The sequence below is a fragment of the Numenius arquata genome, chromosome 6, assembly GCF_964106895.1.
Source record: "Numenius arquata chromosome 6, bNumArq3.hap1.1, whole genome shotgun sequence".
NCBI lineage: Eukaryota > Metazoa > Chordata > Aves > Charadriiformes > Scolopacidae > Numenius > Numenius arquata.
The window spans coordinates 7,378,786-7,397,020 of record NC_133581.1 but is presented as its reverse complement, the minus strand read 5'-3'; the positions used below and the strand labels follow the sequence as shown (position 1 = coordinate 7,397,020).

At 46.7% G+C, this 18,235-nt stretch overlaps 1 protein-coding gene across 1 annotated transcript; it reads left to right on the top strand.

Annotated features, from left to right (window-relative positions):
- Positions 1 to 15,952: 15,952 nt before the first annotated feature.
- Positions 15,953 to 16,777, top strand: DIO3 (iodothyronine deiodinase 3). Its single transcript, XM_074149634.1, has one exon. The coding sequence runs from the start codon at positions 15,953 to 15,955 to the stop codon at positions 16,775 to 16,777; it is 825 nt and encodes a 274-aa protein (XP_074005735.1).
- The last annotated feature ends 1,458 nt before the right edge of the window (positions 16,778 to 18,235 follow it).

Below are 18,235 nucleotides of genomic sequence, written 5' to 3'. Positions count from 1 at the left end.
GCTCAGAGGAAGTTTGCACCTGCTTTCGTAGAAATGTTTTTAATTAATCTCTATGTTAATAAACGGAAGAAAAAACAACGCCAAAATAACAAAACAACTTCTCCCTTTTGACTTATTTCATGTGCCTCCTCTCTTTTAATGCCTGTCATCAGACTGTCAGTACACCGAGGCATGAATCACCTTTATTTAATGTCCAATACAGAATCAAGCACTTTGACCCAACAAATGCAACAGAGACCAAGAGAACTGTGCCGCACTCACAGTCAGCAGTTGGGAGCTTTAGTGGTTCTTTGGGGCCACCTTGTCCTGTTGAAATTTCTGTAACACTGAACCTTGTTCTCTAAAAACTTGTTTCTTAAAAATGTCCCAGTTTAGCCACCCATAAATGAAGACATCTAAGCCTTACAAGTCATTTTGAAAAATCACAGCCACATTCTTGAATGGAAAGGCCACATTTTCATTTCAGCGATAGGGATGTAAATTAGAATCCCTCCTTCTCTCTTTCCCAAAATCAAAGAACAATGCTCTTTACAGGGCTATATATTGTAGCCCTTCAACACACATGCACACTAGGACAAAGACCACCAATAGCAAATGCAGAATTATTTATAGCCATGTGAAAGATAAGTACACACAACACACAGCAAATAGGAAAAAAAAATGGAAAACTAGTTTTAAAATTAAGATTACAGAGCAGAAATAACAGGAGAAGCACTTAAACATATTGCTGCCCCAAGCGGGTGCGAATTTCAATGGAAAATAACTACCAAATGTTTCCAAAGCCAACCACAGAAATCAAGTAAGATTCAACTTAAACTCAATTTATTCTGAAGATTTTGTTATTATAGAGGCACACATGCATGTAGTATTCATGGTTATTTCTCAAAAATTAAACTCTTCTGGGCTCAAATTTGTGTAACACCAAAAAGGGTTTTAAAAAGAGAAATCCCTCTATTCTGTGAAACAGTTTCTGGGAACTTTCCTGGAAATCCCAGCAAGACAAGCCAAAGAAAATCATCTATGGGGAATTGCGATTGTTGCAGCAAATATGTGCTTATACTCTGATTCATTTAATTAAGCCCTTTGAGTGAATAATGGGATACAAAACAAGGGGCATACTGAAGGAGAGTAATCAATCTGTCAAAAGATCACACCAGTTATCAACTGTACATTATACAAATGTAAATCCAGGTCAGCAAAAAAACCCTACTGCCCTTACATGTTATGATTTTTCAATAGAAGCTTTAAAGCAGCATTTTTCAATGGTGTTAATTTTAAATTATATGACTAGTGACAACAATGTATACCACCCAAGATTTTAGCATGCTGGGAAAGTCTCGTTTCTCTTTTGAAGTTATATTTCAAAAAAAACAATTATTTCTGAAGGATATTAATGGGGACCGAGTGAGAGAAGAAACACACACAGTGAAGAAGTTAAAATAAAAAAATAGATGTATAACAGACATACTAAACATCCAGATTGCAAAGCCTGGGTGGCTATTCATTTCTATTTCACTTTAAATGAATAGTAATGTGTGAAAATTGTACTCAGAAAATAGAAACTGCTCTTTCATAAGCAATACTGCTGTTTTCAAACAACAACTGCACTGTTAACACATTCATTTGTATTGTACTGTATTAGTAATAGTCAAAATTTGTTATGAACTTGTGGTTATTGAGTGAAGTTCATTGATAGCCTCAGTGAATTCCTTTTGGACAAGCACATAAGACACTCAGCAACTATGGATCTGTGGCTATTAATGGAGTTGTCTTTGAGTAGGTCTGCAGTTACATCTGGGTGAAGACTGGTCTCCAGTGGTCCGCAAGCAGATGTACATCTTCCCGTGCTTATTATGGTACAGTCTGGAGGAATGACACTTTGGAGAAATGATATTAAATCATGGGAAGAATGCGTAACAGGAAGAAGTGCAGGACTCAAAGATGGAGACTGAGATGCTGCTAAAGTTAGAAATGATGTTGATAAACTTTTAATGATTGCAGCAATACCGATGAAAAGAGAATCACACCCTTTACATCAGTTTCTGCCGTTTCTCACACACCATTCATAATGCAACCACAATTAAGGCATGCCAGCTTGGACCAGGACTTCCAACAGTCTTTTAAAAAATGTTATCTCTCAGTATGGCCTTGAAAATTCGTCTTAGTCAAACCTTGAGTGCCTCAGATTACTCATAGTTTCCCATGACATTTTGAAGTCCATGCCAAACAAATTTAATGCACTTCATTTTTCCCGCCAAAATAAAAAAAAAAAAAAAAACACAAAAAATTAACACACGCTCCCCCCCCCATATTTTCAAGAGAAAAGTTGCATTTTGGGAACCTGCACACACATTTCTAGCACTATCCAGTTACAAATATGGCAAATTCTAGGACAGTTTTACACAACTCAATTAGAGCAGAAGAGGAAGTAAAAATTTGCATTCTTCAAATGCGCACAGGGAGACAAATGCTGCATTCAAACAACTACTCTGTCTTATATAGAAGGGAGTGACTTCACCCCCAATACATAACATATCTGAACTGCCAGAACACTGCTAGTAACCCCTTTAGTACGGTCATCCCCATGTGCTTCGAGACACAAATGCCCAGGCTGAAGTCCAACACTACAATGTTCAGCCCTAGAATGGCAAAAATCCATCTAGAATTAAAAAATGGTACATTGAAATAACATACAGTTAGTAATGTATTTTGCAGTCCTTACTTGGCAAAACAATTTCCTCACATCACCTTTACCAGAAAGTGAAGGCTGCAATATAATATACGGTGCTAAATTAAACCTTACACAAACATTACTGACATGTACAGATGTACACGGCTTCAAGTGCTTACTCATCATATGTAATTCAAGCAAACAGCAAGTTATTGGGGGCCAAGGGCAAGCATTACAAGAGGATTTTTCAGCTATTCAAAGCTATTCAAAAGCTGAAACAAAGGTGATGTATTGTTAAATTGAATGTCTATACAAGAAGGCTGTGGTTATGGAATTTGATGGCAATGAACACTGCACTGAATATAAATGTCACCTTATTTATCATCCCTTCTTATTTTTAGAATGTTCATTGCAAGGAAATATACTTAAGCAACTTTAATTCTTTACTAGAAAGCTCTCTGTAAGAGAAAAAATTGGTTCCAGAACTTTTCAGAAAGAACATTTTCAGTTTCCAGAGATCCCACGGCTGGGAAAAGAAGCACCTATTCAACTACAGTCTATAACAGTATTCATCATATCAGGTCATTTTGGGATACCTCCATGCAGGTGTTTAACAAATTACAGTTTGCTTTCCTAATGGAAAAAACAGTGCATCAAACACCAAATAAAGCAAATCATTTTTACACACAGAATGGAGGATAAATATTTCATAAAGTCCTTCTCTGACTGATTATAGCTTAGAAAAAGTTCCAAACACCTTCAAAAGTGTGAATCATTAAATGCTGGTGGCTGCATCACTGCCTCCTATTGCCACATGCTCAAATTTGATCATAGAAACATAGAACCATAGAATGGTTTAGGTTGGAAGGGACCTTAAAGATAATTGAGTTCCAACCCCCGTCCCATGGGCAGGGACACCTTCCACTAGAGCAGGTTGCTCAAAGCCCCATCCAGCCTGGCCTTGAACACCTCCAGGGATGGGGCATCCACAACTTCTCTGGGCAACCAAACCATCTCCTACCAAAGACCAAATGGCCAAAGTGATGATGGCCCTCACTAGTTAAACAACATCTGTCCACATTTCCCAGATGAGACACCACTCATGGAAAACAGGACTGGTCAGTACAGGACCTGTTCCTGTTTTCTCAGTACCTGTGCTCTTCCAGCTTGGTTCCCCCCTAAAATGGGGTCTTACCCACGGAGCCTGCTAGGCGTAAGCTTGGGTGGTTCTTGACGAGATGACTATTAGCACCAAAATATTCCCATTAAACCACACAGATCTAGGATCCTCCCCTTCTTGCTTCTTAATTGTCACCATGACAATGTCAACACTTAAATCACCAGGACGGAATATATGTGAGATGTGGCCCAGTTTTTACCTCTTGGAGTTGTTACCTAGGCTGCTTTCAGATGCACTATTGCATTTGATTTATATTTCTTAGGTTTTCTTCTCAGCCATAAAGCTGGAGAGATAGGATGGGAATAACGCTGGGGGAAGACATCCCTTGTGGCATAGAGAAGATAGCAACTTAACACCCAGTAACAGAACAGAACTGCTTTAAAGGCCAGCTCCAAAGCCACTGCTGAAAGGGACTGATGTCAAGCCAAGAAGCAAGTGCTTGTTGCAATATCTCTCTGGCATCTCACTTGAGAAAGAGGAGTGTGATTTATCATGATAACCGGGGCCATCTGCATATAGGAAACACAGCAGAGTTAAGCAAGGGGGAATATTCCTAATAATGGAAAAATAAATCCTTAATATTTTAATACTTTCAATATTATGATACGCTCTTAGTGTTAATTTGGCCTAAGTAGCTATTTCATAAGGTCCCTTCCAACTCTAACCATTCTATGATTCTATGATTCTATGGTGGTATTTTTAAGCAAAGCCTTTTGAATTCTTTTAAGAGATCTTTACAGTAGTTAAAAGAAATGCCACGTTTTAAAGGTACGTTTCTAATTACATTCTGGCGGAACCTTAGCTGGAAACACTACCAGCATTATTTTGATAGCAAAAGCTGTGACGGTTTACATCAGCTAACGTTATCTGCTGTCTGCGGATTATCAGCATCAAACGTCATTACAAGAATATGGTCAGCAGAGATGACATAGAAAACGCGGGTGCAAAAATTGGGAATGAGCTTATGAGGTCTGTGGGTGTACAGAACAGGACTGAGATATTTCCCTGGAAGAACCGAATGACTTCAAGGACTGAAGCAGTGCAAACAGGATGAAATCCAGAATTGCCTAACTCAATTTCATGAAGCTGGCAGCAAAAAATGTCACTATAAACTGGGCACTTGCCAGCTGCACATGGAGGAGAAAACTCTAGATGGTTCGGTCAAATTGATGGTTAGCACGAGCCCCTAAAGAGAGGCAGCTATGGTAAACAAGTACAATTCAAAAACACACAGGGTATTTCCAGCAGCGAAGGATGTGCCGGTCATACGTCACTGGAATACTGTGTAAAATTTAGGTCACTCCTTTCAAGGACAGACACAGCTGTGCTCCATATGGGGGAGATCCACAGCCACAGCCCTGTCACACGGCCCCCGAGCATGTGCCTGGGCTCCCATGTTTGTGTCTGGGAAATCCCATGCCATGCACCGCATGAGCAGGAAATCCAGCCTGTGGGAAACGTGAACAATGCAGATGGCCAGAGAGAGAGCAAACAGCCTGGTGCTCTCCGGTTGTACTGGGCTCACCAAGATGGATTGACTCCATGGTGCCTCGGCTGATACAAGCAGAGAGGTTCCAGATCTACTGTACATAAACTTTTCAGTTGTCCTTTGGGTTTCAGGTAGTGTGTGCGCAGCATCAATCAAATAACGTAGCGCATGTAGGGTACACCCAGCGTGTCCCCGACATGCCACGCTCATTGCCCAGGTGTTCAGCTGTCAAGCTGCATATGTGTTTGTCCGTGACTTCCAGACGTCAACCAGACTGATGAGAATGATAGCGCTGAACCAGTGACCGTATGCTGTGCCAAGCAGTGCCAACACAAGGAAAAGAGGAGAGGGTAGAGCCATCTCTTTTTCTCCAATTAATCTCTTCGTATGTGATGCAGGAAAATGGACTTGACGTGAAACAGGTGCAGAAGATTGCTTCTAGGAGGATCTGAGAAATGGAAAATCCATCTCACGAGAAGAGACTGTGAGCACATCTGAATAAACAGGTGCAGACCCATGTGAGCCTCAGTTGGCCTCATACTGGCCCAGAATCTAGATAGACTGAATTAGCGCGGTGCTAATGAAGTCTCCAGCAGGACTCACCAGCTCAGGCTTAGCATTACACTGCCATAGCCCTATAGGCACCAGGACAAGGCCAATTCGCATCCCAGCTCACTCAGATCATTGGCAGAGAGAGCCTGAACCTGCCTGTCCCCATCGGTGCCAACACATCCCACAAGAGTGTGGTTTGGTAACCCCACTGGGGTGGTGGCCAAGGGAAGAGAACTGCCCTCGATGATCTTAAAGGTCTTTTCCAACCTAAATGATTCTATGATGCCTTAACACAAGGAGAAAGGGGAGGCAGGAAAACTGCCTCAGCAAAAAGACAATGTTGGCACATGAACAACCGCTGTAAATCTGCCATAGATACATTTAATCTGCAAAATTAATAATTCTAACCATTACAGCAGTGAGATCTTGCAGGAGCTCTCGCAAATAATGGGGGCAAAAGCGTAACTAATTTTAAGGTGATGCTTGATGTTTCTGAACAGATCTCTAACACGGAGGTGTCTGAAACACTCCTAGATGCCCTATGAGACCCCACCCCACAAATCTCCATTAGCTGTGAACTGCAAAGCAAAATCCAATTGAAATCAAGAATTTAATTAAAAGCAGCTCTTCTGAGCTGGCTGCTGGCAGGCGTTACGCTGGTAAAAAGTGACAGCTGCTTCATTGGCAGCGCAATGTCAATGACTGTAAAAGAGGCCAAGGAGTAGGCACAGGCCACCACTGCCTGAGGACCACCCCGTTTTGAAGAAGGTATTTGTAAGAAAGGTTTCAGAGCCTTTTATCTATGCTTTCATCAGCTAAGATACTCTACTCCTACTTTAATTTATATTTTGCTGCTGTCTTCCATTTTTTTTGGCTCAGTGGGAGCATAGTGCCAATTAAAATTAGTTAAGAAAGAAAATGTCAGGTTTTCCAAATACAACATAATTGTTCTTAAAAAAATGTACCCTCAGTTCCTAGTAAATCCAGGGTTTGTTTGTAATAAATACGCATTTCAGAGCTCTTTCTCCTTTCTACGAGCGGGCTTACATTTCTTTGATCCATTTTATTCGCATATGCATTCCCCGCTTTGGATATGAATCCCATTTTAAAAAGGGGCTGTGAATACCTTTATTAAAAAAGCACCATATTCTTGTTTCAAGAAATTCAAACTTGGTTTCAGGTAAGAACTAGTAGCAAGGGATTAGTACTCTCACAAAATCAATTTTATTAAAATGTCAGAAATAAAAGTTCAGTTGGATTCTGGGAAGCAGGTTTGCACATATACGAATATTCAGAGGCAATTTGTGGCACTTAAATTAAGTTTCAGAGAGGATGGTGGACCGCTCCAGGTATCCACAATAATTAATGCACTGAGAAGAGTGAGTTGGAAACTAAAATTTAATATCTAAGTTTGAAGTACCCATTTAATCTTTGGTTGGGTTTTTTTTTTTTTTCACTGGATCTTCAGGTGGAAACGATGGGCCGTATGAACTGATGAGCTGTATCACATAGCGAGGCTTGTCACAGTTTCTCCCTGTGAAGAGACTGTATTGCTTCGTCTAAGAATAACTTTAAAATTCACAGAAAGTAAGAACTGTTGAACAGCTAAAAATAAAAAGTCATAGGAGGACGCGCTGTTAGGCATAAACATTGAGACCCTTCGAATCGATTTGAGCTGTTGAGCTAACCTAAACATTTTGGGTCAGATCCTGATCCCAGTGAATTCAAAATGATTTGTGGTGAGAACTAATGCTTCTGCCTTTATTTCTGTTTTCCTGCTAATGAGTATCAGATACAACATTGCAAGACTATTCTGTAAACAAAGTGCAAAATTAATCATTTTCAGAGGAACATTTTATTCACAGTAGGCTGTGTAGGGAAGGAATTAATCCTAAGTAAATAAACAATGAAGGTAAATATGAATACACAGAGAAAGTGAAAAGATCACCAGAAGGTGCCAGTTAAAAAAATTACTGGATATATGCTAAAAGCAAAATATACTGCTTATGAGGAAAATTCAACAATTGAGTAAAATGCTGAGTAATTTCATCTGACCATTAAATTATTTGCAGTTTCCTGCATAAAAGGAAAAAATAGAACAGAAATTCAGGGCCTTGTAACGCCAAAGGTCTTTTCTTCATCCAAGAGCAGAGAAGCTAGCAGGTTTACACAATTTTATGTCAATTAAAATATTCCGTATAAACAATGCGTACTTGTCCAAACTAAGTGACTTCCACTTCCAATTCTTTCTGGGCAAAGTTTGGGAAAGAAATACTGCACTGCAATATAAAATAAGCAAATTGCATCTATTTTGGAACAAGTGAAGAATTACTTGCAGTTCAGATTCATCAAAACCTTTCTATCTGGCTGCAGAGGCCTATTATTAGGATGTGTCAAACCTGTCCAGAAATTTCTTTCTACTATTGATAAACAAGCCACGCATTAAATTAGGATATTAAGATGTGTATTCCTTCCAGTTCTTATGTATGTTTAGTCATTATTCCAAAACAGCATTGCCAAACCCCAACCACAGAAATAGTAAAAATAAATACCAAAGGTCTGGGAAGAGAAATCTTGAGGTCACAAAGAGAAGGTAACTTCAAGGAAGTATCCTGGAAATTAGGGCTTATAAATCATCATAGGCTGAAAGAAAAAAAATTCAGCAATTGCATAATGCCATTTTACATGGCTAAAAATAATGAGAGTTGTGGGGCAAACGCCAGGAAAAAAAATCACTGGAAAACTTCACAAACATTTATGTTCAAAGAAAAGGCTTGAAGCGAGCGAGTTATTTGATGAGAGCCTAAGCGCACAGCGGTGGTGCCTTCTAGCCTCCTGTTTGCCGTGCCACGTGCTTGGACCAGGTCTGTCATGCTTAAAGCGATCATTCACACAAAACCAGATCACGTTATGTATGTAATATACATTTTAGTGATGTTGGGGATAAAAGGTCAGTAGATTAATCATCTCTGTTTGATATTCAAAAGTGGGCTGGTACTGCTGCCTTTCTGGGGAGAGTGAACTCCTCCATTCTTGCTAAACTATTTGTTCCTCCACTCTACAGCTTATTCAAAACCATTAAACCACTGCTGGGTAAAACCATTATATTGTAGAAAATGAAGGTCACCCTGAAAAAGATTATCCTGGACATGATCCCTAAAGATTTTTCTTGAATAAATGTTTTTTTAAATGCTATTTTTCCTCCCTTCCCCTCTGAGTCTGTTACAGATTGAAAATCCAAACGTGCATGTCAGTTCAGGCAGGGCACAGGCAATCGCCTGAAAACCTGCGAATTATTAAGTGATATTATTTTTAAATTCTTTATATTTTACTGCACTCGCTAAGGAAAGTGAGATGAAGGAAATCGCACCGCCCTCCTTTTGTCTGTTTATCATGCTCCATGGCTTGGGCAACATCCTCATCACAAGGAAGGTGCCGGGAGTTTTGCCACTGATGCCTCATGGCTCTCACCACACAAACCTGGGGGCTCTGAGAATCAGCCTGTAACAAAGGCTGCCAGGCAGCAGTAAGACTTCCCCACGGCAAAGGAGCTCAAAAGAATGGGGTTTCCTTTACCCCAACAAAGCCTTGAGTCTGTCAACTCAAAAGTATCCTCTTAACATTTTGAGAAAATACTCTCGCTGTGCTGCCATTTGAAAGATGAAAAACTAACCTTAGTTATCAGCCTGCTGTTCTCACCTTTCTAAATGGTGTTAGTGTATTGAAATTTGCTGTCATATAGCAGAGTATGTTTACTCTGTTATAAAACACTGCACGTGGTGAATTTTGTTACAGTCTTCTTAGGGGAGACTTAGATTCAAGCAAATTGCATCTCCTCATCCTCCTCTGCATCACACCTGAAGCCGGTGTGAACAAAGACAATGGAAGAAGTCTTTTCTCTTTCTGCCAAGGACTTCATCTGTATTCACTCTGTATAAAGTTGCCGCTTAAGTATAACTCCGTGGGGTTCCACTTCTGGACTAGACTGTTGTCTTTGCTGCAGAGCAAACCGTTCAGACGACTATAATTATACCCAACTACCAGGGGGTCCAGCCTGAGCTCTTGAGCCACTGCAGCTTTTGAGCAGTTTGCGTGATGGGTAGCAGAGATGTGCTTGGCACGGGGGGTTCTGGATAATCTCATTTCCTACTGCTGAAGGAAGCGTGTGAGCAGCTGCTGCTGAAGTTGACATTGCTGGCTCACCCCAGAAGCCGGCTGTGCACCCCATTCGGCTACATTGCCCAGCAGGACCTTGTGACAGCCACTGTCACCTCCTGTACATCTCATCTCCTATGCTCTTCCACTGCACAAAAGGGTAAGACTTTGTACATTTTCCTTGTGGTGAAGCTGTTACCAAAACCCATAACAAAACTGTCACTCTTCAAACTAGGGTTGTAGTTTAGAAAGCCAACATTTGTTTATTTACAGCACCAGGTGCATGGGGGATTTCTCCTCCTATCATGCACACACATCAGAGCTCTCCATATGATTTTTATACACATTTTACAACATCATTATATTAGTAGCTCCTACCTATATTTGATTTGTTAGCAATTAACATACGATTACACCATCAAGTTATAGCTACCATGCAGGCTCAAGGGAAGGGTCTTCACCTGGACAAGGGTCTTCTTGACCTATAGGCATGATTTTTAGTATTATAATGAAGGTAGCTCAGCTTAGGACACTAAGAATTTTCACTTTCCTGCCAAATTGGCTAAACTTCTCAAAATGTGTAGATTAGTACCATCCTCAAGGTCCTTATGCTCGATGTGCCTCCTCGAGAGTGATACACTACTTGCCTCCCTTGATTAGGAGTTCTTTTCATTAGCCCAGGCTTGATAAATTCAAGGATAGAATCCTCATTATTTATGAGAATACACATAAGGCCTTTCAACACTAGTTACTAATAACATCTGAAGCAATATCTTGCACAATGACGTGCGCATACTCAAGGGTCTCTGGTCACGAGCCAGTTTAGGGAACTAACCTGTCAGGAAATAACTAATTTTTCTAAAGCCAAGCTTTTCTGCCCCCTTAGTTCACCGCAGGATCACACAAGACAGTGCAAAAGGATTAATAGGGTGGAAAGTCGCACCTTTTGGCATTCATCAAGTTGCACCATTAAGTTGTGCTAACACACACTATTTTAGGGGTCCTAATGTAAACCCAGCCACCAAAATCATCTGGGTTTAAAACCAGAATTCCTTAATGCAGAACCTTTTGGATATCTAGTTTCTCCCACAGCCTGAGAGGCTGCTAGCACAACAGGGGCACTGGTGAGCAGCAGAGTGGAGGCAGGTGCAGAAACCCATTAACACATCAGGGGAGCTGTACACACGGTCACGCTGCAAAGCTTTGGTAGGTGGCTCACAGACTCAAGAAAATGCTGGTTTCCACTTTCTCAGGGCAAGACCTGACTGTTTTCCTAACAGACCTGTAGCTGTGGAATCGCTCCGCCCTCCAAATTAAACAATTCCTGCCCAGTTCAACCCAGAGTCAGCAAGAAGTAGCAGGGCAGGGAGGAATCTTTAAAAGGTTCAGTGCAAGGAACCTCATTGTCATATATGACATATTTGTCATGTATTCAAAGGTGAGAATGCCAGGGTAGGGTAGGAGAATCAAAGTCCGTGGCTCTGTTCGTGATTTTATAGACCAATCTGCGGCATGGCACTTTTTTCTTTCAATTCTCAAAGCTACTCAAAGCATTGTCTAGGTGCTTGACTTTGCATGGGTTTTTTTGAGTCATATATATATATTTGGGAGAAAGAAAAAAAATGGGAGGGAGGTAAAGAAAAGCCGGTGTCATCTAACAGTGGTGAAAGATTAATAGGGATGTAGGTCCCGAGTCAGACTCCAGCTTGCGGTAACTTTTTTGCAGAGGTGTCACCAAGAGCAAACAACTGCAAATGGAGTTTATTCACCTCCGATTTCAGCAATATGACATTTACCCACTTCTTACGTACACCAGACGGGTGAGTAATTTACCACCGCACTACTGCTCCTCTCTGTAGTCACTGGGTAGCTGCTTACACGAGAAGAAATCGTCCAGCTCTTATTTCAGGGCCAGATCCAAACTTCAGCAAAGTCTTTTTCGTTCCCTTCACATAAAGTTCTGTTCTAACGCATTCATGACATGTAGCTTAGACGACATGAGAGGTGGAACTCTTCCAAAATACATTTAGTTTCCTGTCAGAAAGTATTGCGTGCCTTTGTGCAGGAAATTATAAAATAGAAAATAAACATGTAAATATACCATTTCAACACATCCTCTACATCAAAGCAGACCCGATGTTTTCAATTTCAGCTTTTTGAGGTTTTGTTTTTATAAGTTGCTGAATTTATTTTGTAGCTCCTGTTTACGAAAAGAACTTTAACAGAGCTATAAATTACATTTATCAAACGAAGAAAAACTACAACTATAAAGTTCTCAAAAAGGGAAATAATTTGAACCCTGTATGTGCATGCATGCGGACACACACACACAAACTTATATATATTTAAGTTAGTGACTGCTGAACCACAGACCACATGCAGAAGAGTAAAAACCACCCATAACCAGATGTGCCACTGTAAATCCTGTATTTGAGGATATATTCGATGAACTCCTCAGTACGCAGGAAGACACAAGTTCCCACACTATTAGCAGCAGCGATACAGATTCCTAGAAAGATCGACTACCTTCACATACCTAAAAATAATCCAAGATCCGACCGAGAGGTATGGCCCTTGTGAAGTAGAGAGAGGGTTTACTGGAGTGAAAACACATGATTTTGAAAACCGTCCAGCATAACACAGAAGTGAGAACAGCAGCGACACGTCACTTCAAACCTCCCGAGAACCAAAGGGCTGCAGAAGGAATTCCACCCTTTCCCACGGAGTTTTGGATAAATACAGGAGTGCTGTACTTTGACTGAATGCATCGGTGCGTGGCTTGTAGGGCCACGCAGAGCCGCCGCTTCGCTATGAAACAGCGGCCTCAGGTTATATTTGAATTTTCCTCTGCTAGGAGAGCGGAGCGGTGGGCTGCTGTAGCAGAATGCTTCGGTTCTCTGCTCTATCCACAGCTGAATAGGAAACCCCAATTCAAAAGTTCCCTTCAAGCTACAAAAACAAAGCAAAGTTGTTTCCAGGGAATGGAGAAAAAGTCATTTCCAAAGTCCCTCTCCAGCTACAAATAGGCTATATAAGACCAAATACTTTTTTTACCTCGGAATATCTCTGAGTGATCTAGTAGAGCAAAGTTTGTTGATATTCAGGGTTGCAAACCCATCTGTTTATTTAGGCTTTTGTCTGTCAGCATAGTTTGAAGAGGTCGCTTTGAGAGATCAATTTTTTTTCCTGGGGGTTTCTTCAGAGCTACCATAATTTGTTATTGCGTCTGTTTAGAGGCTTTAATTTGTGGTTTTCAAGATTGCATAACTGCACAGAGAGGTGGTGAGAGGCCCACATGAAGAGTTCAAAATAAGTTTGACAATATAGTAAATATCTACTCAGTAATTTTCCCTGGACTGAGCACCACAGAATGCCAAAAAAGTTATTAATCGGGCTAGTGTGTGAACGTGGCTTTATGAGGACTGGAGCATACGTTTCCATTCAGATCCTAACACGCTGAATTCCCTTCACTTGCTGTTGACACCAACTAAAGACGATGCACGGGAGGGGGGGGAGAGGGGGGGACTGCAAACCAGGCGCCTGATTAGATTGCTCTAAAACAGCCTATTCGGAACCAGATAAAGAAAAAATAAAATGAGATTTTAATTTTGCCTTTTATTCAGAGTTCTCGTAACAAGTTACATAAAAATGAAGTAAGCTGCCTAGACTCCCATGAGGAGACTCAGCATTAATTTTTCCATTTTGCAGATGTTAGACAGGAGGCACGGAGACACGCACAGACACATTTGGAGCTGTGCGGGCTGCACCCAGGGGGAGTTGCAGGTCCTCGGGGTCTCTGGGAGCCAGAGACCTGGCGTCGGCCACAGGCAGAAACGGGGGCTCAGGACCCATACACGCATTGAATGTTTGGGTTCCATGTCCCCAAAGTCAGCGTGGCAAGCACCTGGGTGAGCAGCATCTGGAGCAGCTGCTCTGGGATGCAAGTCGTATTTGCATAGCAGAGGGCAGTGTTCAGCATTTTGGACCACTAATATCCCTTTCCAAAGGAGCTGGTGAGGAAATGATGTGCACTCTGCAAGTTGGGAACTCTGCATCAACGGAGTGGCAAGGCTGTGAGCAGAGCTGCTGTATTTTGTCCAGGGCTGGGTCTATACACCAAACTAGATTTAAGCTCCGTACCTCTGGGACGGGTCTCCATCTAGTCCAGCAAGAAGGAATTTACAGGCCATAAATTCCTCCTGGCTGGGAGAAGACTGAAGATGGCCAGTGTGTGCTCAACTCTGCAGACTGCAAGCACTTTGCTACTGACACACAGCCCACGCAACCTAAAACCAGCCCTGGCATGTCCGCTCTGTGGACAGTAGATAGGTCTACCTGACCTTGTCCGTGAGGTGACACTTCAGCCATCCGTTTAAGGACTTTGCTAGACCCACTCACATCAGAACCTTGTGTTTATACTTCCCTTGGCAACAGAAAAAAAAAAAAAATATTGCTGCCCCCCGGGTCTCCGTAAGTCTGCCCTGACTGACAGCTCGCCTGGGTGCAGCAGGACCCCCAGCGAACAGGAGGACATCGCAAAGGCAGCGCTCCCCTGCCACCTCCACCATCCCCGCTGCCCACCCGTCCTGGGACCCCCCCGCAGCACCGGCCGGACCCCAGCTCCGCGGGGCGGGAGAGGGCGGTCGCGGCTGAGCTGTGAGAAGCCCGGGGGGACGCAAGCCCCGGGACGGAAGCCGACGGGACGGGACGATCTTTCCCGGGCATGCGGCGTCGAGCGCGCTCCGCAGGGCGGCCGGGCCCCGCCTTCACACCCGGCGCACAGCCGCAGCCCCGGGGCCAGCCCGCCCCCACCCCGCAGCCTTCTGCGACCCCGGGGCTCCCCGCGGCGACCCTCGTTCCCGAGGGGGCGGCCGATGACACACGCTCCCCCCGCGAGGGGACACCCGCCGCCAGGGAGACGCCCCCTCCGTCCAGGGCAAGGAGGGGCGGGGGAGGGGGGCGGACACCTCCGGGCCGGGGGGCGGTGGGGCCCCGCGGCTCCCCGCCGCCGCCGCCGCGGCTTCTCGGGCAACAGCTACCCCTAGCGGCCGGAGCGCCGCCCCGCGCCCCTCCGCCGCCGCCGGGCAGCGCCCGCCGCCCCGCGCCCACCTGGCATCCCCCGCACCGGGGGCCGCCGCTGCCGGGGCTCGGGCCCGGGAGCTCGGGCTCGGGCCCCCGCTTGCCCGCGGGCAGGGGGCAGCGGCCGCCTCCCGTCCCGCCGCCGCGGCGGGAGGATGCGGGCGCGGCGGGTCCGCGGGTTCGAGCCCCGGGTGCCCCCGCGGCGCCGGGGGCGTGTGGCGGGGCGGAGGCCGTGCCCGGGGGGCGACCGGGCCGGCGGGGCGGGGAGGGGAGGGAGGCGCCGGGAGGGACGCGGTGCGGGCGGTCCGTCCCTGTCACCTGCAGGATCTGCCGGGACGGCCCCGGCCCCCGCTCCCGCTCGCCGCTCCGGCGCGGCGCCGGCTCCGCGCTCGCACAGCCCGTGCGGGAACCGGGCCGGGCCGGGGGTCGGGCTGCGCCTGTTGCATCGCCCTTGGCGGGGCTGTTTGTGAGCGCCTGTCGCTATCTGCGGCCGGGGACCCCGGCGGTGCCCTATCTCGGACTCTCTGCTGGTGCCTGATAGCGGCTGCTCCCTGCTTCGTTGCACGTCCCTCGCAGCTCCCGCCGGGGCTCTCTCCCCTTTTGTCTGTGTATTTTTAGGTCATTAGAGTGGAGGGGTAGGTAATCCCCAGGCTCAAGTTCCAGAGGGGCGGGTTCTGGCCGGAGGTGGAGTCACTTTTCATTTAAATCCCTGACTATAAAATGGGCTTAAAGAGAAGCGGGATCTCAGCTGTGCTGCACAGACCCCGGCAAGCAGGGTGCGTGGGGGCCCCCAGGCAGCCAGCGCCCTACAGCACAAGCCGCTGCGATGCTCCACTCCCTTGGCGTTCACACCTTGCAGCTGCTCACCCAGGCGGCCGCCTGCATCCTCCTTTTCCCCCGCTTCCTGCTCACCGCCGTGATGCTCTGGCTCCTGGATTTTCTGTGCATTCGGAAGAAGATGCTGATGATGCCCACGGCGGAGGAGGCGGCCAGCGCCAGCGAGGGGCCGCCCCCCGACGACCCCCCGGTCTGCGTGTCCGACTCCAACCGCATGTTCACGCTGGAGTCGCTGAAAGCCGTGTGGCACGGGCAGAAGCTGGACTTCTTCAAGTCAGCGCACGTGGGCTCCTTGGCCCCCAACCCCGAGGTGATCCAGCTGGACGGGGAGAAGAGGCTCCGCATCCTGGACTTTGCCCGCGGCAAGAGACCCCTCATCCTCAACTTCGGCAGCTGCACCTGACCCCCGTTCATGGCCCGCCTGAGGTCCTTCCAGCGCCTGGCCGCGCACTTCGTGGACATTGCTGACTTCCTGCTGGTCTACATCGAAGAAGCACACCCCTCCGACGGCTGGGTCAGCTCGGACGCAGCCTACAACATCCCCAAGCACCAGTGCCTCCAGGACAGGCTGCGGGCAGCTCAGCTGATGAGGGAAGGGGCGCCCGATTGCCCCCTGGCCGTGGACACCATGGACAATGCTTCCAGCGCCGCCTACGGTGCCTACTTCGAGAGGCTCTACATCATCCAGGAGGAGAAGGTGATGTACCAGGGAGGCAGAGGACCAGAGGGCTACAAGATCTCGGAGCTGAGAAGCTGGCTAGACCAGTACAAAACCCGGCTCCAGAGCCCCAGCACGGTGGTCATCCAAGTGTAAAAAGGACCTGGCAAGAAGTGCAGGGGTGGAGAGGCGAGGGGAGGGCGGGAGGAGAGGTGGGGAGGGAAAAGCGACGCAGATGGCAGGAGCTGTCTTCCCCCGGGGACACTCGAAGGAGGCTGCTGTGCGAGCTTTCGAGCAAGACGTGCCATAGTCCTTTCTCTATTCAAATCATGTTGATTTGCCAGCCACGCTCTGTCAATACTGTATTTCCATGTGCGTTTTGTAAATAACCCTCTCTTTTTTTTTTTCTCCCTTTTTTTTTTTTTCTTTTGAGAAGCGTTTACTATTTTTTAAGGAGGCTCTCTTCCTACGGGATCTGTTCCCAGCTGCGTGTGTGCGCGGGTGTGTGTCTGAAAAGTTGTGTACAAGTGCTCCGTGCTGCCTAGCAAGTGCTAACTGGGATTTCTAGTATTTCTTTGTGATGACCGATTTTGAAATGGGTTTCTTTAATGCCAGGAAATCGCGTCTGATGTTGTCAAGTACTAGAACTGCCAATAGCCAGAGCTGAACGGAATGTCCTATTTATGTGGGGGGGTTTTGTAAGAGGTTCGTTCACCTTTTTTTTTTTTTTTATGAATTTTTTTAAAATAATAAAGGTTGAGTAAATACACGTCTAACCTCGACCGCCTCTCTCTATCTTCAGACCGCTACGTTCACTTTCCCTTGTCGCCTACCTCGCAAGACCCTCCCCGCAGCCGCGGAGGGGAGGGTGAAGCGGCGGGAGGGAGAGGATGCGCTGCTGGGGGCTCGGGGGCGGCGAGCCGCTACCGCGCCCGGCGACGGGCTCTCGCTCGGCTGCGGCAGCAGCCCTCACCGCCCGCGACCCGAAGGAGAAGCGGGAGGGAGGGTGGTACTGGGCGTCCCCAATGGGAAATCCAAACCTCCGGGGCTCCCGGGGGAGGGAGCGCTTCGGTGGCCCTAGAGGCCGGACCGGAGGACCGTGCGCTGCCTCTCTGACCCCGGCCACCCACCCCCCGGGGCATAGCCCTTGGAGGGCGAAGGTGCAGGCGCTGGCCGGCGCCGTGCAGGCAAGCGAATCCCGGCCAAAAAAACAGGCGAGGGAAAGCCGTCCTGGCCGGGAGAGCCGCCTCGCCGCGGACGCCCCGTCGCTGGCGCCCCGTCCGTGCCGCAGCTGGTGCCCGGCCGGGGACAGCGCGACCCGCACCTGCGGCGAGGCGGGGCCGGCCCCGCCGGGAGAAGGGCTGCGGGGCTCGGGCAGGCGGGCAGCGCCCAGCCCGGCGGTGCGGGGCTCACCCCCCAACTCCCCGGGGGCCGGCAGCTGGGTGCGGGGTGCCGGAGGTCTCTCCCCGGGAGCCCGACAGGTGAAGCCGAGCGTGGAGAGCATCCCGCAACCCCCGAAGCCTCCCAGAAAGCGCGGGTCTTTAAGCACCGCCCGTTGTGCCTCTGAACGCCTCCTTGTCCTCGACAGCAGCGGGACGAGTCGCCCGGGCTGTT